The sequence below is a fragment of the Rhipicephalus microplus genome, chromosome 1 (assembly GCF_043290135.1).
Source record: "Rhipicephalus microplus isolate Deutch F79 chromosome 1, USDA_Rmic, whole genome shotgun sequence".
In the NCBI taxonomy this organism is placed as follows: Eukaryota; Metazoa; Arthropoda; class Arachnida; order Ixodida; family Ixodidae; genus Rhipicephalus; species Rhipicephalus microplus.
Genome location: NC_134700.1, coordinates 12334165 through 12351591, shown reverse-complemented (window position 1 = coordinate 12351591; position 17427 = coordinate 12334165). Strand labels below are relative to the sequence as shown.

Genomic DNA, 17427 nt, shown 5'->3' with positions numbered 1-17427 from the left:
AGGGGACAATATGGTGATAGCCCATACAAGTATGCTTCTCAATGGGCAGCTATGGCCACGATCACGAGCTTTTACCCTATCGAAATAAATGTATGTACCTATTCATTGACACCGCCAGGCATGGGTTCACTTCGATTTTAATGGAAAGCATCAAAACGTGCCGCTGTTTGAAATGGTGACAGAGATGAAGAGAGTATGGCTATTGCATAATGCACGTTTATGACAGTACAGGTAGCAATGTGTTATGACAACAAAAAAGAAAAGGGGGGTCAATGCAGACAACACATCTTTTCGTGCAAGTAAACGTAGTTCTCAAGAAATTTAGAGAATAAGGGAATGACCAAGTAAACAAAGCAAATAAACTGAATACAAAACCTAGGCAGGGACATTTCTTATGATGCTTGAATGTGCACGGGAAGGATACGGCTCTTCGTACGTGCCCTCCTGAAGGGATTGGGTTGTTCCTTGTTTTGGGCTAAGGTGAATAAAAAAGCTTGGAGAGACGGTGAGCAGTTCCTAGAACAGGCACAATGGCCTATATCCTTCCCATTTCTGGCTGTGTTGCATGGCCAAAAAAGTAGTCAAATGTAGTGCAAGCGAACTGGCGCAGCCTATCAGCAGACATGCAGACTTCACTCACATCTGCTCACAGCAATGGCTCACCCACAAAGTTTGTCAAGCGTGCGCAAACATGCCACACCTTGTTCAGTTGTCCAGACATGCTGTTTGGAAACACCTGTGAGAGTATTCTGTAGGTCTTTATCCTCCGAATGACCCTTTCCACATGTATGCGCACACTGGCAATAAGCCTTGTCTCAGTTTCATCTGCTTCAGACAGTTGAGGTCGTCCTTCCATGAATGGCGGAATGTTCAAGTGCAGTGAAAGTTCCTTGCACTCTTCTTCGATGGTGAACCCCCTATCAGCCATCAAACTTCGCCCTGGTGAGAACTTTTCCAACACACCGGAAGCCTTTGTTAGGGCCTTGTCAGACAGCCTCCCAGGAGAAAGATCGGACACTAACATAACAAAGCCGTTCGGGCTGCACACAACTAACCCTTTTGCAGTATTGTGCTTTTTGTACGAGGAATAGGTCTCACTCTGTACACGGAATGACGAGGGGGTTTCGATGAAAATTTCGGTGCAGTCGAGGATGCCGTCAACAGTGGTGTAGCCCTTGTCAGTGAAAGCTTGTGGCCTGTACTTGTCGCACAGGTGGGGAGGCATCCAAGTTGGGACCTGAAAAAAAGAAGGAAAAGTGGGTTTTCATATTTTTTACATTAATATCATCAGTGGCTTAGGAACGGGCGGGGGAAGTGGTCTTAGAGTGGTGGATCTATGCGAAGGATCTAAGACTGCATTCTCAATGCACATGAATCTCCCCATTGCTCTTAATGTACGATTTAAAAAGTCACCTTCTCCACCTTTGATTTTTGCCACAAGTACTGGCACTGCTCTGCAGTAGAGACCGCAAGATGAGTCATCACAGCTTGTAACACTGTCAAATGAATCTACAAATGCTCTAAAAATTAGCAAAAAACACACGGGCACACGAGAAGCATGCTGGGATAAGCATTCTCTCAACAAAACTTTTTTTGGAAGCATCGTTACATATAAATAAAATCATTTACTGCATTGGGCATGTGCTGTAAGACCCAGAAGGTTCATCGATTGATTTATTGAGTTATAATGCACAGGCACTACATAAGTTATAAGGTGCACTGTAGTGGAGGGCTTCAGTTTAATTTGATCAGATGGGAACCTTTACCGAGCACCTTAATCTCGAACATGCGAGCATTTTCGCTTTTTGCCTGCGTAAGAAAAGTGGAAGCCACGGCCGAGAATCGAACCCGCATCCTTGGGCAGCACAACGCCGCTGGCACTGAGCCATGTAGCAACCCGCAGAATAAAAAAAGTGAAATGAGTACATTTAAGGTGAGGTGACATGTGACGTTGCTTCCAATAATTTTTAGCTGAGAGTGAGTGCTTGTCCCATTGTGCTTCGCCTGTGTTGTATTTTTGCGCTCTGGGTTTTACAAGCGTGCACCAACTGCCTAACGAGTAGTTTTACTGAAATTTACTTTAATTCAATCGATACATCTTAGAATGCAAACACAAGGTGTTCAAGCTGAGCAATCTTCCAGTAAGCTCAAAAAAGCATGCTTCGGGGAATTAAATTACCTGTACGTTCTTAGCAGGTATCTTGACAGACAGAAAGGCAGTAGTGGGGGCTAATATATCTGGCCATGAGGGGAAGGCTGACAAACACCCCTTGAAATAGAACCCTGGCTACGCGACTGATCAGTGTACAGTTGGCCTTTTATACCTAAAATTCCATCCAGTCCCCTTTCTCCCTTCCCATAAATGTTGCAATTTGTCGCGGCCATCACAGAGACCACAAACAAAAGGCAATAAAAAAAGATAACTGGTGCTGACATACCTGGCGAAGCCTGTTGTCCAAAAAATCCAGCCATGTTACCCAGATCCTCGAAACGGTTGACGTAGAAACGCCAAACCTGTACGAAAAACAAATTTGCAAAAAATGCGCATCAGTAATTTTCTGCAGCACAAACAAAAGAACCTACGGTTGCAATGAAGATGTCATTGCAGAAGATGCTTAAACGGTACTGAATTCCTTTTGTGTAAGCACCTTGTTACTTCCAGTCATTTTCATTATAAACGATAAGTGAAAAAGTGCTGCATACCATTGCTGATATTTTGAGGAACGTACGAATACACAGCATGCTGCATTCCCCCTATGCACAAAGTAACTAACAAAACCAGCTACGCTCGGCAGGAACACTGAAATTTGGCTTAAACTTGAATTTCTCAGTGAATGAAAGTTCGTTTGCTCCCGGACAAGCACTAAGGGTATTACAAAATACCAAATCTTTTGAATAAAGCAAACTCGTATTTTGTCTTCATGGCCCCTTTCGGGCTGATTGGGTTATGCTTGTTTCCCTCACAGCATATTCATAAATAACATTATACACAGTATGCCCGCGTAAATGTATTGGCATGGTAACAGAGTTTCATTAGTCACTCCACTTGGACCTTATGCAAAGGCAAAAATGAGCACTGATGCAAAAAAAAACACTTCAACGTTGGCAGCGTACCTGTACGCAAGGTCAAGGCCGTCAAGGCCCAGCCGTAGCCTCATCAGGACGAGCACAAGCTGTGTCTTCAAAGGCAGGATGAAGTTCCGGTCCTCGTTCTCCGTTTCCTTCATCTGCCAGAACCGCAGCTTTTTCGCATCTGGTTCAAGTAGGGACCAAAAACTGTCGAAGGACTTTCTGGATGTAAAGCCAGTGTAGTACCGCAGCTTCTTTTCATCTTCTACAAGGGCTTCATACGTGATGTCAATCTTTTGTGTAGCTTCAGCCTTGCACCTCTTGACTTTCTTCTGCATACAGGATAGCTCAAGCCGCAAGCACCTATTCTTCTGCTGAAGGCGGTCACATAGCTTTTTTGCTTCAGCGTGGTCCTGTTGAGAGCGTTTTAGCTGGCAGTTGAGCTCTTCAACATGCGCGTAAGCAGCTTCAGCCTTTTCTGCTAGCTCAGTTATTATATTATTTTGGCAAGCAACTTTCTTGGCAAGCTGGTCATAGCTTGACTCTTGGCTGCTGTAGGCATGGTCCATGAGTAGAGTGCTTTGCTGTGCGGTGTCTTCACTGTCGCTGCTGCTACTAGTGATGACAGAGCCTGAGACTTCTGGGTCGTGCTGGGGTGCCACAGTTGGACTGTTGGGAAGTTCCGGCTGTCAGGGGAAAATGAAAAAAGAAAGCCATGTGTTTCAGTGATTTTTACAACACACTGTGCAGCTGCAGGTGAGATTTCCAATACTGCATTTTATACCTTCACACGAGTTTAAGTTTACTTAGCATCATTGCTTTTTTTACGCAGTAGCGCAACCCTTAAGTAGCCATTGCCTGCATTAAGCCATAACAAAATATTCAGTGGTGCATATGGAACAACGTAATGCTATTTCTCTGCATTGCTTGCGCTCAAATTACCTGTGTCCTTATGAGTGGTCGCCTCCTTTCCACCTTTTGCGGTCTCAGCGGGAAGATTGTGGGCACTCTGTTCATGTAAGTCTTTTTTCCTCCTTCGAAGTGGGCACCGCATACTCGGTGTCCCGTGGTAGGCGTAAACTTGGAGAACCTGAGCACAAAAAGTTCCAGCATTATTTCATATGACACTGAACATCACCTACTGCGTTTTCAGGTTCCTTTTAAATGTCCAGTCTGCATGCTACCACTGCAAGACAACAGTATCACTTTCTCTTGATTAACGTACAAAAAGTTCCATATCAGTCAAGGGCAAATGACAAATGTAATTTTAATTTTCAGCCTCACTCGACAACGCCACACACAGGTAAATTATACAGCTGTTTGTGCCACTCATCTGCATAGGTGCAGCGAAATCGGCCGCGTGCATGCACCAGATAACTATTTTACGGAAAGGACGAGATTACAGAGGCACCGTTTGCATCGAGGGTGATCCGCGAAAGCTAATCGCCGTTTGGCACAACGAGTTCTGGGTAAGTTGTTGCAAGCGTGCCGTGAAGTACGGTAGAGCTATTAGGAGAGCCTCGTCAATGAGCTTGCCTTCCCCTTATGCCTGCATGCTTGCCACTTGCGTTGTAAAAAAAAAAAAAAAAAAACGCAAGCCGCGTACGCGGTGCTGCACTTGCGCAACATGGAAAACTAAAAGACCTCAGCACTACAACTCGTAATAATAATAATATTAGTACGCAGCGGTAACAAAAAACGCTAGAATAAGGAAGATGCGCTAAAAAATGACCGGCATGCACAACCGCGAACCGCGGCTGAGCTATCCGGTAAGAGTATACGCAGGCAGAGTGAGCAAAGATCATATTCTTTGGTATGCTAAGCTTCATGATTAAACATTCACATAAAAAAAACCACCGCAATACGCTTATTTAGTTTCAAAGCGGCACTATACATTTAATAAGATGTCTTACCTGCCGCCCCGTCCAGCCCTGTTGATACGCTGAATCCACATCTCCCGAAGCTTTTGCTCTTTAGGAAAGACGTAGAAACCCAAGCCTTTATCCCTTGTGCTGTTGTTGTAGCATCCAGGAACACAGCACGTAAATCCTCCCATCGTAAGACGGCTCCACACGACCGAAAAATCTATCGAAAAGGGAACGCTCAGGCACTTCGGCTGGCTGGTGCGCCCGGACGACTACAAGTACCGGCATGCACCGCGGCTGCCGCGGCAGCGGTGGCGTCGCGAAACTGGCCTGTGGGATCGGTCACGTATCAATTTTTCACCAAAACTGCATGCCCGAATGTGTATCAAAAACATCGCCCCTACTCTCGCTTCACAGCGAATTTAGAAAACTAGCTTTGCCTATATGCTATAGCGTGGTGTGGTGAAGCATTCTGAAAATCCTTAGTGGGGTTGGTGAGGGAAGTTCCATAGCTTGAACTTCTCGCTTTCTTCCTTACTTATAAGAATTTCACATTCCATTACCTCTCGGCATGGACGCTGGACAGCCAGAATTAATTGTTATAAAAAATAAAGTGGTGCGTGTGCATTGATGTAAGCGGGCTGTTTCATCATACAAAACATACAATTGTTAACAGTATGGCAGCTTCTCATTGTTTCAAGTTATAACCAATACATTGTTAAAATCGGTATCTTTATAGGTGGTTTCGACTGGTTATACTGACAGCCATTTCGCTAAAAAACTGATGAAGTAAAATGGACATGCCTAAATTCTACATCAGGAAGAACTTTGCACTGGTGCGAGCAATCATACGAGTAAGTACAAGCTGCGGTGTATAGATGCTATGAGAGCAAGCATCGAAAGCGTTCTTCATTCCGCAGAGAAATCGCAAAATATATACTTACAAAATGCGTACTTCTGAGGCTATGAGCAAGAGCGAAACATAGTCCCGAGCTGTTTTTAAGCATGGTTCTGTTTAAAAATGAAGAATCTTTTATACTAAAATGCAGAAAATACAGACTGCAGCGTCGTAAAAAACTCGTGTCTGTAAACCTTGTATTCTCTGAGGGCTAGATGTTTTTATGAAATAATTCTTATTCCGTTATGTTTTACAGAACCAGGGGTTTTCTTTTGTAACTTGACAGTCACATATAGTGCACTGCTTATTGTGATTACGCCCTATCCTAATAAACGTTTTCAGCAACTTTGCGGCTGCCGTTACAATTTACAATTCTGCCCCGCCGCGGTGGTCTAGTGGCTAAGGTACTCTGCTACTGACCCGCAGGTCGTGGGATCGAATCCCGGCTGAGGCAGCTGCATTTTCGATGGAGGCAAAAATGCTGTAGGCCCATGTGCTCAAATTCGAGTGCACGTTAAAGAACCCCTGGTGGTCAAAATTTCCGGAGCCCTTCACTACAGCGTCTCTCATGATCGTATGGCAGTTTTGAGACGTTATACCCCACATATCAATCATTACGATTCGAGCAGTGTATAACTTCTGAGCTTTACGAGAAGAAAACATTCCACTCTCTGCATGTAAACATGGCGGTTCGTCTTTAAACGTCTGCTATATTCAAATTCAATGCGGGTTTATCATGCTTTGAATGTCCCAAGTGTTACTAATGAGGTGTGAATATTGGGTGGAGGGTCTTAAACCTCAAGGACGTTAATGCGCGCACACGATGCACGTGATACGAGGCGTGCGAAATTCGGCCTAGTTACTTGATTGTAATCAATAATATACTTCTCTCTCGTCTTGTGATATTGGCACGAACTTTAAAGTCCTTAACACTGACTGTATATTCAACAAATTTTACAATTACAACATCTGATCAATTGCACATTGAACTAGTGGTATCACAATCATTATACATCGCTTAACACGTAAGCTCGCATACTGTAAAGTGAAAAGAATGTATTTGGAGTCACCATCTGCCAAACAAAAAAAAAGTTGCAGCACTAGACCTCCTCCTGTTTGTGAACAGAGTAACGTCACTGCAAGCACACCGCCTATTGTTCTTACCTTCGTAGCAGGTGCTGGTTAACAAGAAGTTGACCGGCAGGACCTTTGCTCATCCGCGCTGCATGTGTCGGCCTTCCTTAGACATAAAACTTTGCTAATTGCTTAAGGAAGGTTCACTGCATATATATATATATTCTCTTCGAAAGGAAACGTATATCCACTCGGTGACTGGCCCTTTGAGCGATATTTCATGTTGTGGGTGTGGATATACTGAATTTCCAACGTTACATGTGCACAGTGGTGGAAGTGGCTTTTGGCATTTCGGAGCAGCTTTCGGAGCAGGAAAAATGGAAGTTTGGAGCAAGAATTAGTGCACTTGGAGCACAAAAATGTCCTGTTTGTAGCAAGCTAACTACTGTTTGGAGCAGTCTCACCGCAGCAGGTAGGTACCGATATGTGCATGAAACACGACAAATAAATTTTATTTTAAAAATAATTGCATTTATTATTGATCATATATTGCACTTAACAAATTTTCCAACTAAAATATGAAAACATTTACTGAACACACAATATTTGCAGAATGCCTGCCATTTTTGCACTATCAGGTATCATTTTACAGTCATTACAATGCAATACTATCCTGACGGGAAGAGTACCAGAGGCTTGGAAGAACGCTAACATCATCTTAATACATAAGAAAGGAGATGACAAGGACTTGAATTACAGGCCGATCAGCTTGCTCTCTGTAGTATACAAGCTATTTACAAAGGTAATTGCTAACAGAGTAAAGAAAACATTAGAATTTAATCAACCAAAGGAACAAGCAGGATTTCGAACAGGCTACTCAACAATAGACCACATTCATACTATCAATCAGGTAGTAGAGAAATGCTCAAAGTATAACCAACCACTATACATAGCCTTCATAGATTACGAGAAGGCGTTTGATTCAGTAGAAATATCAGCCGTCATGCAAACACTGCGGAATCAGGGCGTAGGTGAAGTATATATAAACATTCTGGAAGAAATCTACAGGGGATCAACTGCTACCATAGTGCTTCATAAAGAAAGCAGCAGAATACCAATTAAGAAGGGTGTAAGGCAGGGGGACACAATTTCCCCAATGCTATTTACCGCGTGCTTACAGGAGGTTTTCAGAAGCCTAGAATGGGAACAGTTAGGGATAAGAGTCAATGGAGAATACCTTAGTAACCTACGCTTCGCTGATGACATTGCATTGCTGAGTAACTCGGGGGACAAATTGCAACTCATGATTACAGAGTTAGAGAAGGAAAGCAGAAAAGTGGGTCTTAAAATTAATCTGCAGAAAACGAAAGTAATGTACAACAACCTCGGCAAGGAGCAGCACTTCGAGATAGGTAATAGTGCACTTGAAGTTGTAAAAGGCTATGTCTACTTAGGGCAGGTAATAACAGCAGAGCCGAACCACGAGATTGAAGCAACTAGAAGAATAAGAATGGGGTGGAGCACATTCGGCAAGCACTCTCAAATTATGACAGGTAGATTGCCACTATCCCTCAAGAGGAAGGTATATAACAGCTGTATCTTGCCGGTACTTAGCTACGGAGCAGAAACCTGGAGACTTACAAAGAGGGTTCAGCTTAAATTGAGGACGACGCAGCGAGCAATGGAAAGAAAAATGGTAGGTGTAACCTTAAGAGACAAGAAGAGAGCAGAGTGGATTAGGGAACAAACGGTGGTTAAGGATATCATAGCTGAACTCAAGAAGAAGAAATGGACATGGGCAGGGCATGTAGCGCGTAGACAGGATAACCGCTGGGCATTAAGGGTAACTGACTGGATTCCCAGAGAAGGGAAGCGGGTTAGGGGGAGACAGAAGGTTAGGTGGGCAGATGAGATTAAGAAGTTTGCGGGTATAAATTGGCAGCAGCAAGCACAGGACCGGGTTAACTGGCGGAACATGGGAGAGGCCTTTGTCCTGCAGTGGACGTAGTCAGGCTGATGATGATGACTATCACAGAAAAGCTCTCACCACATGAGTCTTTAAACAGAGTACTTCAGCTCTAAAAAAGAAGTAAACATCACAGTGACATTCACATGCAAACCTCATAACTTAGACTAGTCCTATAGGCGCGCACAGCTTTTCTTTTTCTTTAAATCTTCAAGCTTGCTAAGACTGCTAGCAAGTTTTGCCTGACCCTCCTTGAGCAATGCTTGTCCACTTTCAATATCATCAAACTTCTTAGCCTTCATCCCTTTTGCAATAAGCAGTTCTGCATTGGCTAGCATCTTCTTAGCAGAATCGATATCTATCTGTATACTTCGCTGCTCATCCACTTTGCTTCCTACGGAGTCTTGGTGAAGCTTGGCTTTCTTGGCTGAGGGTTCACATTCTGCAGACACACATTCCTGGTACTTTTTAAATGAGCCCTTTACCGCTTTAATCATATCGGGCTTTATAGGAACGGCTGAGGCATCTTGGCCATACCGGCTACAAAATGATTTAGTAGCACGCAATCCATTTACACTTGCAATTGAAAGGTTACTTCGCTCATGGAGAAGACGACGATTTTCACTAAATCCCCTTTCAACGTCAGCATTGCCATGCGCAAGCGACAGCATAGCTTTAACAAATTTCACTGTTCGGGGGTACTTGGGACCACCGTCTTTTGACAAGAGGCTGAATATGTGTTGCCACGCATCGTCGAGACGCTCGTGTGGATTAGAGGAAAACTCTTCTGTGGAGAGGAGCGTTAGTTCGTCCATCAGAGCAGACACTTCCTGCGGTGGTACCACTTCTGGCACTTGTTGTGCCAAATTCCTGAGTGCCACAATGGCGCTCTCCTCCTTGACAGCACTTGGATGAATGCTCTTGAGATCTTTAAGCACCTCATTGCCAAAGGGCAGCCTTGAAAGCAGATACTTCGCAACGTGAATGTAAAAGCTACGTGCACCTATTCTAAACATCTTCTTCTCTTCAGGCGTGAAAGAATTAATGGAATTTTCAGTGTCTCCACCAATTTCAACTACCTGTTTCCAATTCGCAGAGCACTCTACATTAAGGGATTGAAGTTCCACTCCTGTGAAGTCCCTGTATGCACCGATCAGTAGGAAACGTCCCAGAATTCTTTTCACAAGCTTCACCATTTCTTCATACAATATATGGAGGAGTGGCTCCCGTCGTTGAAATAACGTCAAGAACTCAACAAACACATCTGCGACATTTCGAAGAAAGATTGCCTTGGGAAGTAGATCCTTTTTCATTAGATTTTCCTTCAGACGCCTATAAATATTGCCACCCGCTCGACTTTTTTGTTGGGCACCCAGAACTGTTTCCTTGACAGCTTCATGTTGCTGGATAAATCGATCCAAAGCTGAACTCAGCATCAGCCATCGCGAGCTCACATGCCGCAGAAGGACATTTTCAGGCAAGCCTAGGAATCTCTGTGTTGCCTTCAGCGTAGCACTTTGTACGGCTGAATTTTTGAAAAAGTGATATATGTCAAGCAACGTTATTTCTACAGTATCACCAAATGCTTCGAGACCTTTTGCAAATGCATTATGCACCTTGTGCAAACTACATTCAACAATGTCCAGCAAAGCTGGATTCACATCTTCTTTCAAACGTTTTTTCAAACTTCGCATGACGTTGGGCCCGTCACTGTAAAAGCAGAGCATGTTCCTTGCAGGCAAATCTTGCAGGGCTTCTTTCACATGTGCCAGCAAGATTTCTGTTGTTGCAGAGCCCAAGTGATAAGAGCGCAAATGCTCAACAACAACACGCTTCTGTGTATCAGAAAAATATCTGGCCATCACGTCCAGCTGTTGGCAGCGTTGCTCTGGGAGCGGTGTTTCGTCGATCTGAATTGTGTAATATGTGTGTGGCCTGTTCAGTTCATCTGTGACTGCCTTCTTAAAATATGGACCTAGGCCATCTGAAATTATGTATGATAGCTTCTTCCTACCACACTGGAACTCCTTGGCTATTTTAGAGTCTGGAAACATCAACGGCATCATCTTCGTTGCTACATCCCCGTATGTATAAGGGATCCCAGACAACGCCACTCCAAGCGCAAAATAAGTATCTGCTCGAGCAGCACGGTCTGCCTCCGAAAGTCCTGGCCCAGTTGCAAAGCACGATTCCAGCTGAACTTGCTTAGTAGCAGGCTTCTTTAGAACACCAGAAGCATCTCTATGTTGAGTGCACAACTCAACGTGACTCTTATTGGCAGCATGACGCTTGACAGCCGCTACACCATGCTGTGCACAGTTTATGATAGTGTTGCAGATGGTGCAGAACGCTTCCTCTTGTTTTATCCCTTGTCTGCACCAAACAGAGATGATGTCACCGTTGGAGTCAATCTCATTGAGCACTTGGCTATTAAACTTGCTTTGACGACCTGAAAGAAAATGTTGCCCTGATCAGACAAACTTCTGATAATTGAACTTAAACACAAACTTGGATATCTATTTTTGCAAATGCACGGTAAATTGAGCAAGAGAAAATAGTGTCTGAAATTTCGAGGCAAAACTATTACCAGCGTTGTAAGAATCACCTTCGCGATGCCGTTCTACAGAATTAAAACGGACTCCAAACAACGACAAAATCGCCGCGCCACAGGCGCCTCTCCGCGAACGGAAAGTCAGGCATGTTGCGCCTGATTACGTCCCACTACCCTCAGACGCTCGCGCTCAGTCCTGCCTGGTACAAATGCGCGCGATTGCTTACATATTAGGAGGCGCAATTCTGACCGACATCAAACCCCGCTGCGTTCTCGTTTGGCTTCTCCGTGCACACCGCTCCGCCGCAACCGATGTACTTTAAAGGTCAATTGCCCACTCTGATATTCGACTGAATTCAAGCTCTGGTGTTCCCTGCTTGGTGATGCGCTGCCACACTATAGCACAAATAATAATTGAAATAGGTATCGCAAGGCGCGGTAATATCATTATACAATGCTATGATTATATAAAAATTCACGGCGACAGGCGCGCTGCTAATTTTCACAACCGCGTTTCATATGCTACCGACCAATTTTAAAAAATCCAAAATTCGATATATTATGAGTTCAGTCAGTACAGATAAGCGCGATATGGCCCAGATCAAGGTTACACGATATTAACTTCATACGCACATCAATACATAACACGTGGCTGCTGATGCCGCACGGTCACTTCGTACGAACTACTGCCGCTACTGCGCTGAACCGTGCTGCGTGGAGACAGTTACAAATCTCAAACAAACAATGTAAAATAATGAGCTGTGATCCCGCAATACAAGTCTCCACGAATAACTTGCTAATAAATGCACCTATTGGCACTTGTGCCTTTTATATTTTTGTTCACGTCAGTTCAGAGCTAATAATGTGCGATATAAAAATAGGACTTATGTTGAACAAAGAAAAGACGAGCCCCTCGATGATTCCGGTACATTTAGGGGCTACTGGTGTCACAGCAGGGGACATCCAAAGCAAATGCGCCCAAAAACAGCACGAAATGTGCGTCAAAAACGCGACAATAAACAGTAGGCTTAACAGCACAATAACATCAAGGGTTTTACAAAAAATAACAATCGGAGGCTCGAACACTTCAACTTTAACTTTTCAAGCATTATATCTACATCAGCCAACACAAAACAGGCGTCAACGACACAAGTCACAGGCTTACCTTTCCTCGTAAAAGCCATTTCGTTGCCTGCCGGAGCCGTTGTCAGATAGCCAATGCGCCCAGCACGGCCAATGCGCCCAGCACGTGTGACTGGTGCGACGTTCTCTGGCCACTAGCCAACGCTTCGCACACATAGAGAAATAAAAAAAGGTGAAGAGCGGACACTCCCGTAGACCCCAGCGGCCCAATCGACCCTAGCACACCTGGTGGTTGGTGAGAGCAAGTGGCGTGCACTTCCTGTTTCGGTTTCACTGGCGCAAATTTTGAATTTTAATTTTTTTTTATTTTTATTTTGATTAAGTTATTATAAAGAGAGATGCAGGTAGTGATAATTCACTACGATTTTATTCATCGCGCTTGTTCTTGTTTTTTTGTTCACTTGTTCTTTTGGAACAAGTGATCAATGTATATATCAGTCAAAGAGACAGAGTATCCACAATGTTTTATTCAAAGGCAAGGTAGAGTCTGAGAATATAAAAAGCACAATATGACAAAGGTAGACAACAAATGCATCTCGCCTTACAAATAAATTGTAACAAATATTGTAACAAATACAGAGAGAACACAGACAACGCACACATTGCTAGAGTTGGCAGAAGCCGAGAAGCTGGTGAAGTATGACACACCGGACCCGTGGGTAAGTAAGGATCTATGGCAAAAACACTGCGCACAATGCTGAAGAAGAAGGAAGAAGTGACATATACACAGCAATGAAGTCGCGAATCACGCCTGGGGTTAACCAAAATAATGCATAGAAAAAAAGAGTGCACAGAAACCACACGACACAATATAGCAGAAAGGCAAAGCTACAGTGTGCTGGCTGTGCTTAAGAACAGCTAGCCCAAAATGAAAAAAAAAAGCAGACTTGATGCCTGCTTGTCCTCAGAAAGGTAGGGCTTTGCAGCTTGCTCACTACGTGAAAGACAAACTTCATGCTAAACACTGGCAGGTCTTGTGGCTCTTCTTATCATCAAAAACTTAAGATCCCAAGTGATTTGCGTCTGGGTGTTGCTGTGACGCTTGCGAGCTAAAACAGATTGTAGTCATCACTTATCCAGAATTGTGGACCTTAATTGTTGTTACGAGAGCGGTATTACAGGGCTAATAAACAGCAGAAGTAAACCACTTTGGCTCATTATTTTTCACAAAGGCTCTACATCGTACGTTATCACTCACAAGCTATATAAAAATAAAATGGCAGCGTCCGCAGCCCCGTCAAACGCTACAAGTTTGGGTATTCTTTTGAAAATTTTGGTGGGTGAGATGAGGAGGTTGATGAGAAGCTAAAATACAAAAAGCGTGATAACGTGAACTGTGCCCACTTCATACTGTGTTCCTTACCCGCTCGAAGACATTTCAACAAGCGGTTTTGTTATCGATATATTACTTGAGCTGGAGAGATAAACCATACACAGTGACCAAGCGACCCACAGTAAAGTGTACAGTTCGCCCGCATTTGCTACAAAAATACAGACAGGATACCCAACACTCTTTTTAAGGTTATGCAAATCACTTCGAGCGAATACACAGTGTCCCTACTCCTCATAGCGGGTAACCAAAACAATGTATGCAACGAATGAGTGGTTAGTTTGGTGAGGCTGTCTCCGCAGTCTTTTGATAGTTTTCCGCTGTGCTGCTACTTTGGCTTGCAGATGTTTAATGGTTTGCTTGTACTTCATTGATGGAGACATTGTCGCTGGCACACAGGAACGCACTGCAATAAACAAAAAAAATGGATGTAAAAGCGAAGAACAACTAATCCCATACGAGCACTTTCCTCGCTCTTTCAGACCCAAGGTGCACAACTTTCTGTGGTGCAAAGTTTTCGATTCCACTACCTAAAAACAAACCATTCACAATGTTGACAATGCACAAAAAAATGAAAATCACTGAGAGCCCACCCTTACATTTTGTAAGTGCACACGTAGTGTCCTTTTGAGGATAGTTTCCTCAGAATGTCCTAAACATAAAATAGCACATTAAAAACAGCTGCAATAAAAGCATAGTCACCATTTTCTCTAGGGCACTCAGACGTGGAGCTGTTGGCGGAGACATCTTCTGCAGGGTCTTGTGAAGCTTGTTCGGTGCCTTAGACAGTGCTGTCGGAACAATCTTGCGAGCGGCCTGCGGAACCAACAAACCCCTTTGAATGATTAGCTAATCGATGCACAATACAAAACCAGTGATACATCTCTGACCCATAAAACTCTGACTTATAAAGATATACGTCAAGACCACGTACAAAGATCTTCAGAAGTTTCCAGGCCGCTATCCCTTGTAATGCAATGGTATCGCGGCCTGGGAACTTTAGAACACCTTCGTGCGTACACAGTATCAGCACAGTACATTGGGAAGAAAAATCGTAGTTAAAATTTGTGCGGTAAAAGTATATTGGAAACGTCAAAAAAATTTGTGGGCAGCTTGCACTAGTGGCACAAGGCTAGCGAAGAAACGAAGATAATGGCCACTTGGCTAGTCCAGATTTGCCTCCGGCACACCAAGAATTATTCGTGTTGCGAGCCTTCGGGAAACGTGTCGTGAAGCATGCGAGGCCCAGCGAACGCTTCTCAATATTTTGCACCGAGCCACCGAGCCTATGACCTAGCTGCCCAGCTATGCTCAGCCTACAAACGCTCGCGTCCGTGGCAGACGCAGCACGCGTCGCCTCGGCTTGACGCCGTGCCGCCTTTGCTATACTGCATACGTTGCACAATGTTCCCTCCCGTCTAGCCGCCGCATAGAGCCACAAACTTTCTTTTTAGCGAACCTCCCAGTCCTTACAAGCTTCAGAAAAAGGTTACAACTGCGTGAATGAGACACCACGTAAGAAACAAACTCGCACACACGAAGCGCATCGTGTGTGTGTGCATCTTTCTATGTTTGTTTCATGGTGTCTTATTCGCACAGGTGTAACCGTTTTCTGAAAAAAAAAATGACCGAACAAGACCAACAACATGTCATTCAACAAGCTTCGCTTGAAAACGTGCCTCACCTGTTATCTCACGCACGAAAACACCGACGCAGCCGACGTTGTCGAAAGCGACGAAAGCTTCTCGCTGCCAGTCATGCATGGGCTTGTCGCTGGGTGGATGGTGTTTATGACAGTACGGCTGAAGAAAAATAATCACGTAAGGTGTGTTGAATAAATTGTTTTTATGTATAAAGAACATACCTAATTCGGGCGTATAATTATTATTTTGTGAAAACAGTTTTGTTTCATTGATTATAACTGTTTTTTTTTTGCGCTTGCGCCCTTTGACGTTTGATGAGAGCACTAGCTGGTTACGTAATCGTGACGCACTTCCTGAGGCCAGGTTTCGCGGAGTGTCCTCTCTTGTCTTCTTCTTTCTCTATGTCGCACACGGCTAGCAGTGGCTGAAGATAGGCTTGGCTTGGCTGCTTTTTCGGCACTGTTTCGGTTTCGGAACCATTGGCCGTGGAGGCGAGCGTCACAAAACGTTGGCCTCGGCGCAGGCATGGCACAATATACGCGAAAAACAGCCATTTGGCGCAGCATGTAGCAGCATTTCTGTCTTGGCGCAGTTTGGCGCAATTGGCGCAGCACTTCCATCACTGTAGTACACTGCATTTTAAACGAGGTATAGCATTAGCCGCAGCATGATTTTGAGCAGCTTTGCGTGAGGTAACGGGCAAGATTCTCACTCACTGTGAAAAATTCTCATCGTATATGACTGCAAGAAAGAGAAAAATGCGATAAACACATTTTAGCATGCGTTGAACTGAGGTAACAAATTCTCGTGAAAATTGAAGCGGCGCTCCTCATTACCCACTGTGAGTTTATGGGATTTTAGACCTAATAATTAAATTATAGCCATTACATCTTGCGTAGTTCTTCACACCATCTAAAGCCTACAACATGTTTCCATGATTAATTTGATCTTTCAAAGCTGATACACAGCTTGTAATGCGCATTGCCACCTCATAAATATCGACCCGTAAGGGTACCAAGCATAGGATAAACAAGAATCTCCACTGTTTCCATCAAGGCGTATGAGGTCTTTGATAATACGAGTTATACATTTATTGTATAGTCCGTGCATCCGTCCGTGCATCCGTCCTCTCGTGCGTCCATCTGTGCGTGTGTCTGTCCGTACATTCATTTTTGCGTTTATCCATGTGTCAGACAGACAGACAGATGACGGACAGACGCGGCCAGCAGATGATTCTCGGTTTGCCAATAAAAAGTATGATAAGCGCAAAGCGGCGGTGGCTTGCGCTCGAAGACAGAACCCCGATGTGCGAGCGCGTGAAAAAATAGGAATGACGTCACATGAAGACGTTTGCGATCACGTGGTCGGCGGCGGCGCCGTACTCTAGAGGGTGCGGTGTAATAAAATAAAAGTCGTATTGGCATGCAAGCGCATTCAGAAGGTCAGAGGATGGACAAAGCTGCAGAGCTGCGTGCACTCAAGGCGGCAGCAACTCGCGCTCTAAGACTGAACCCCGATGTGCCAACGCGCGAGGCAGAAGCATGCCGTGAAGCTGCGCGGCAACACGTAAAAGATCCCAGCATACGCCGACAACGGGAGGCTGAAGCAAAGCTGCAGCAGCGTGCGGGCCCAGCTTCACTGCACTCTCCATCATTCACCCCGTGAATATCCTGCCATTTTTCTTTAAGACGATGCCGCTGTTCCTCACACAGGCCACCATGTGTGTTTACTTCTCCAAAATAAACAGCCAGCCGGCATGGAAAGTATTTCATTGTGCAGTTCACCACACACTTAGATGTTTTCTGGTCTATACCACATCTAATCTCACCACTGTAAGCTGAAGCTTATGCTTTCGTAGAAATAAAAAAATTATCCAATGCATCGCACG

The 17427-nt window shown here is 44.3% G+C and overlaps 2 protein-coding genes across 2 annotated transcripts; both read right to left on the bottom strand.

Moving 5' to 3' along the window:
• Positions 1 to 121: 121 nt before the first annotated feature.
• On the bottom strand, positions 122 to 5279 carry LOC119178173 (uncharacterized). Its single transcript, XM_037429352.2, has 5 exons — positions 4983 to 5279; positions 4012 to 4159; positions 3115 to 3755; positions 2439 to 2514; positions 122 to 1237 (listed from the first exon to the last, which is right to left on the bottom strand). The coding sequence occupies exons 1-5, from the start codon at positions 5123 to 5125 to the stop codon at positions 647 to 649; spliced, it is 1599 nt and encodes a 532-aa protein (XP_037285249.1). The 5' UTR covers positions 5126 to 5279; the 3' UTR covers positions 122 to 646.
• Positions 5280 to 6908: 1629 nt separating this feature from the next.
• LOC142797171 (uncharacterized) lies at positions 6909 to 16165 on the bottom strand. Its single transcript, XM_075887330.1, has 3 exons — positions 15581 to 16165; positions 14599 to 14712; positions 6909 to 14302 (listed from the first exon to the last, which is right to left on the bottom strand). The coding sequence occupies exon 3, from the start codon at positions 10936 to 10938 to the stop codon at positions 9046 to 9048; it is 1893 nt and encodes a 630-aa protein (XP_075743445.1). The 5' UTR covers positions 10939 to 14302; positions 14599 to 14712; positions 15581 to 16165; the 3' UTR covers positions 6909 to 9045.
• Between the last annotated feature and the right edge of the window lie 1262 nt (positions 16166 to 17427).

Excerpts from the sequence above, each read along its gene's own strand:
- LOC119178173 (XM_037429352.2), bottom strand. The coding sequence starts at position 5,125 with ATGGGAGGATTTACGTGCTGTGTTCCTGGATGCTACAACAACAGCACA. Across the intron at positions 2,515-3,114 it reads GGCCTTGACCTTGCGTACAG|GTTTGGCGTTTCTACGTCAA; the intron begins GTACGCTGCCAA and ends TTTTTCGTACAG. Across the intron at positions 1,238-2,438 it reads TGGACAACAGGCTTCGCCAG|GTCCCAACTTGGATGCCTCC; the intron begins GTATGTCAGCAC and ends TCTTTTTTTCAG.
- LOC142797171 (XM_075887330.1), bottom strand. The coding sequence starts at position 10,938 with ATGATGCCGTTGATGTTTCCAGACTCTAAAATAGCCAAGGAGTTCCAG.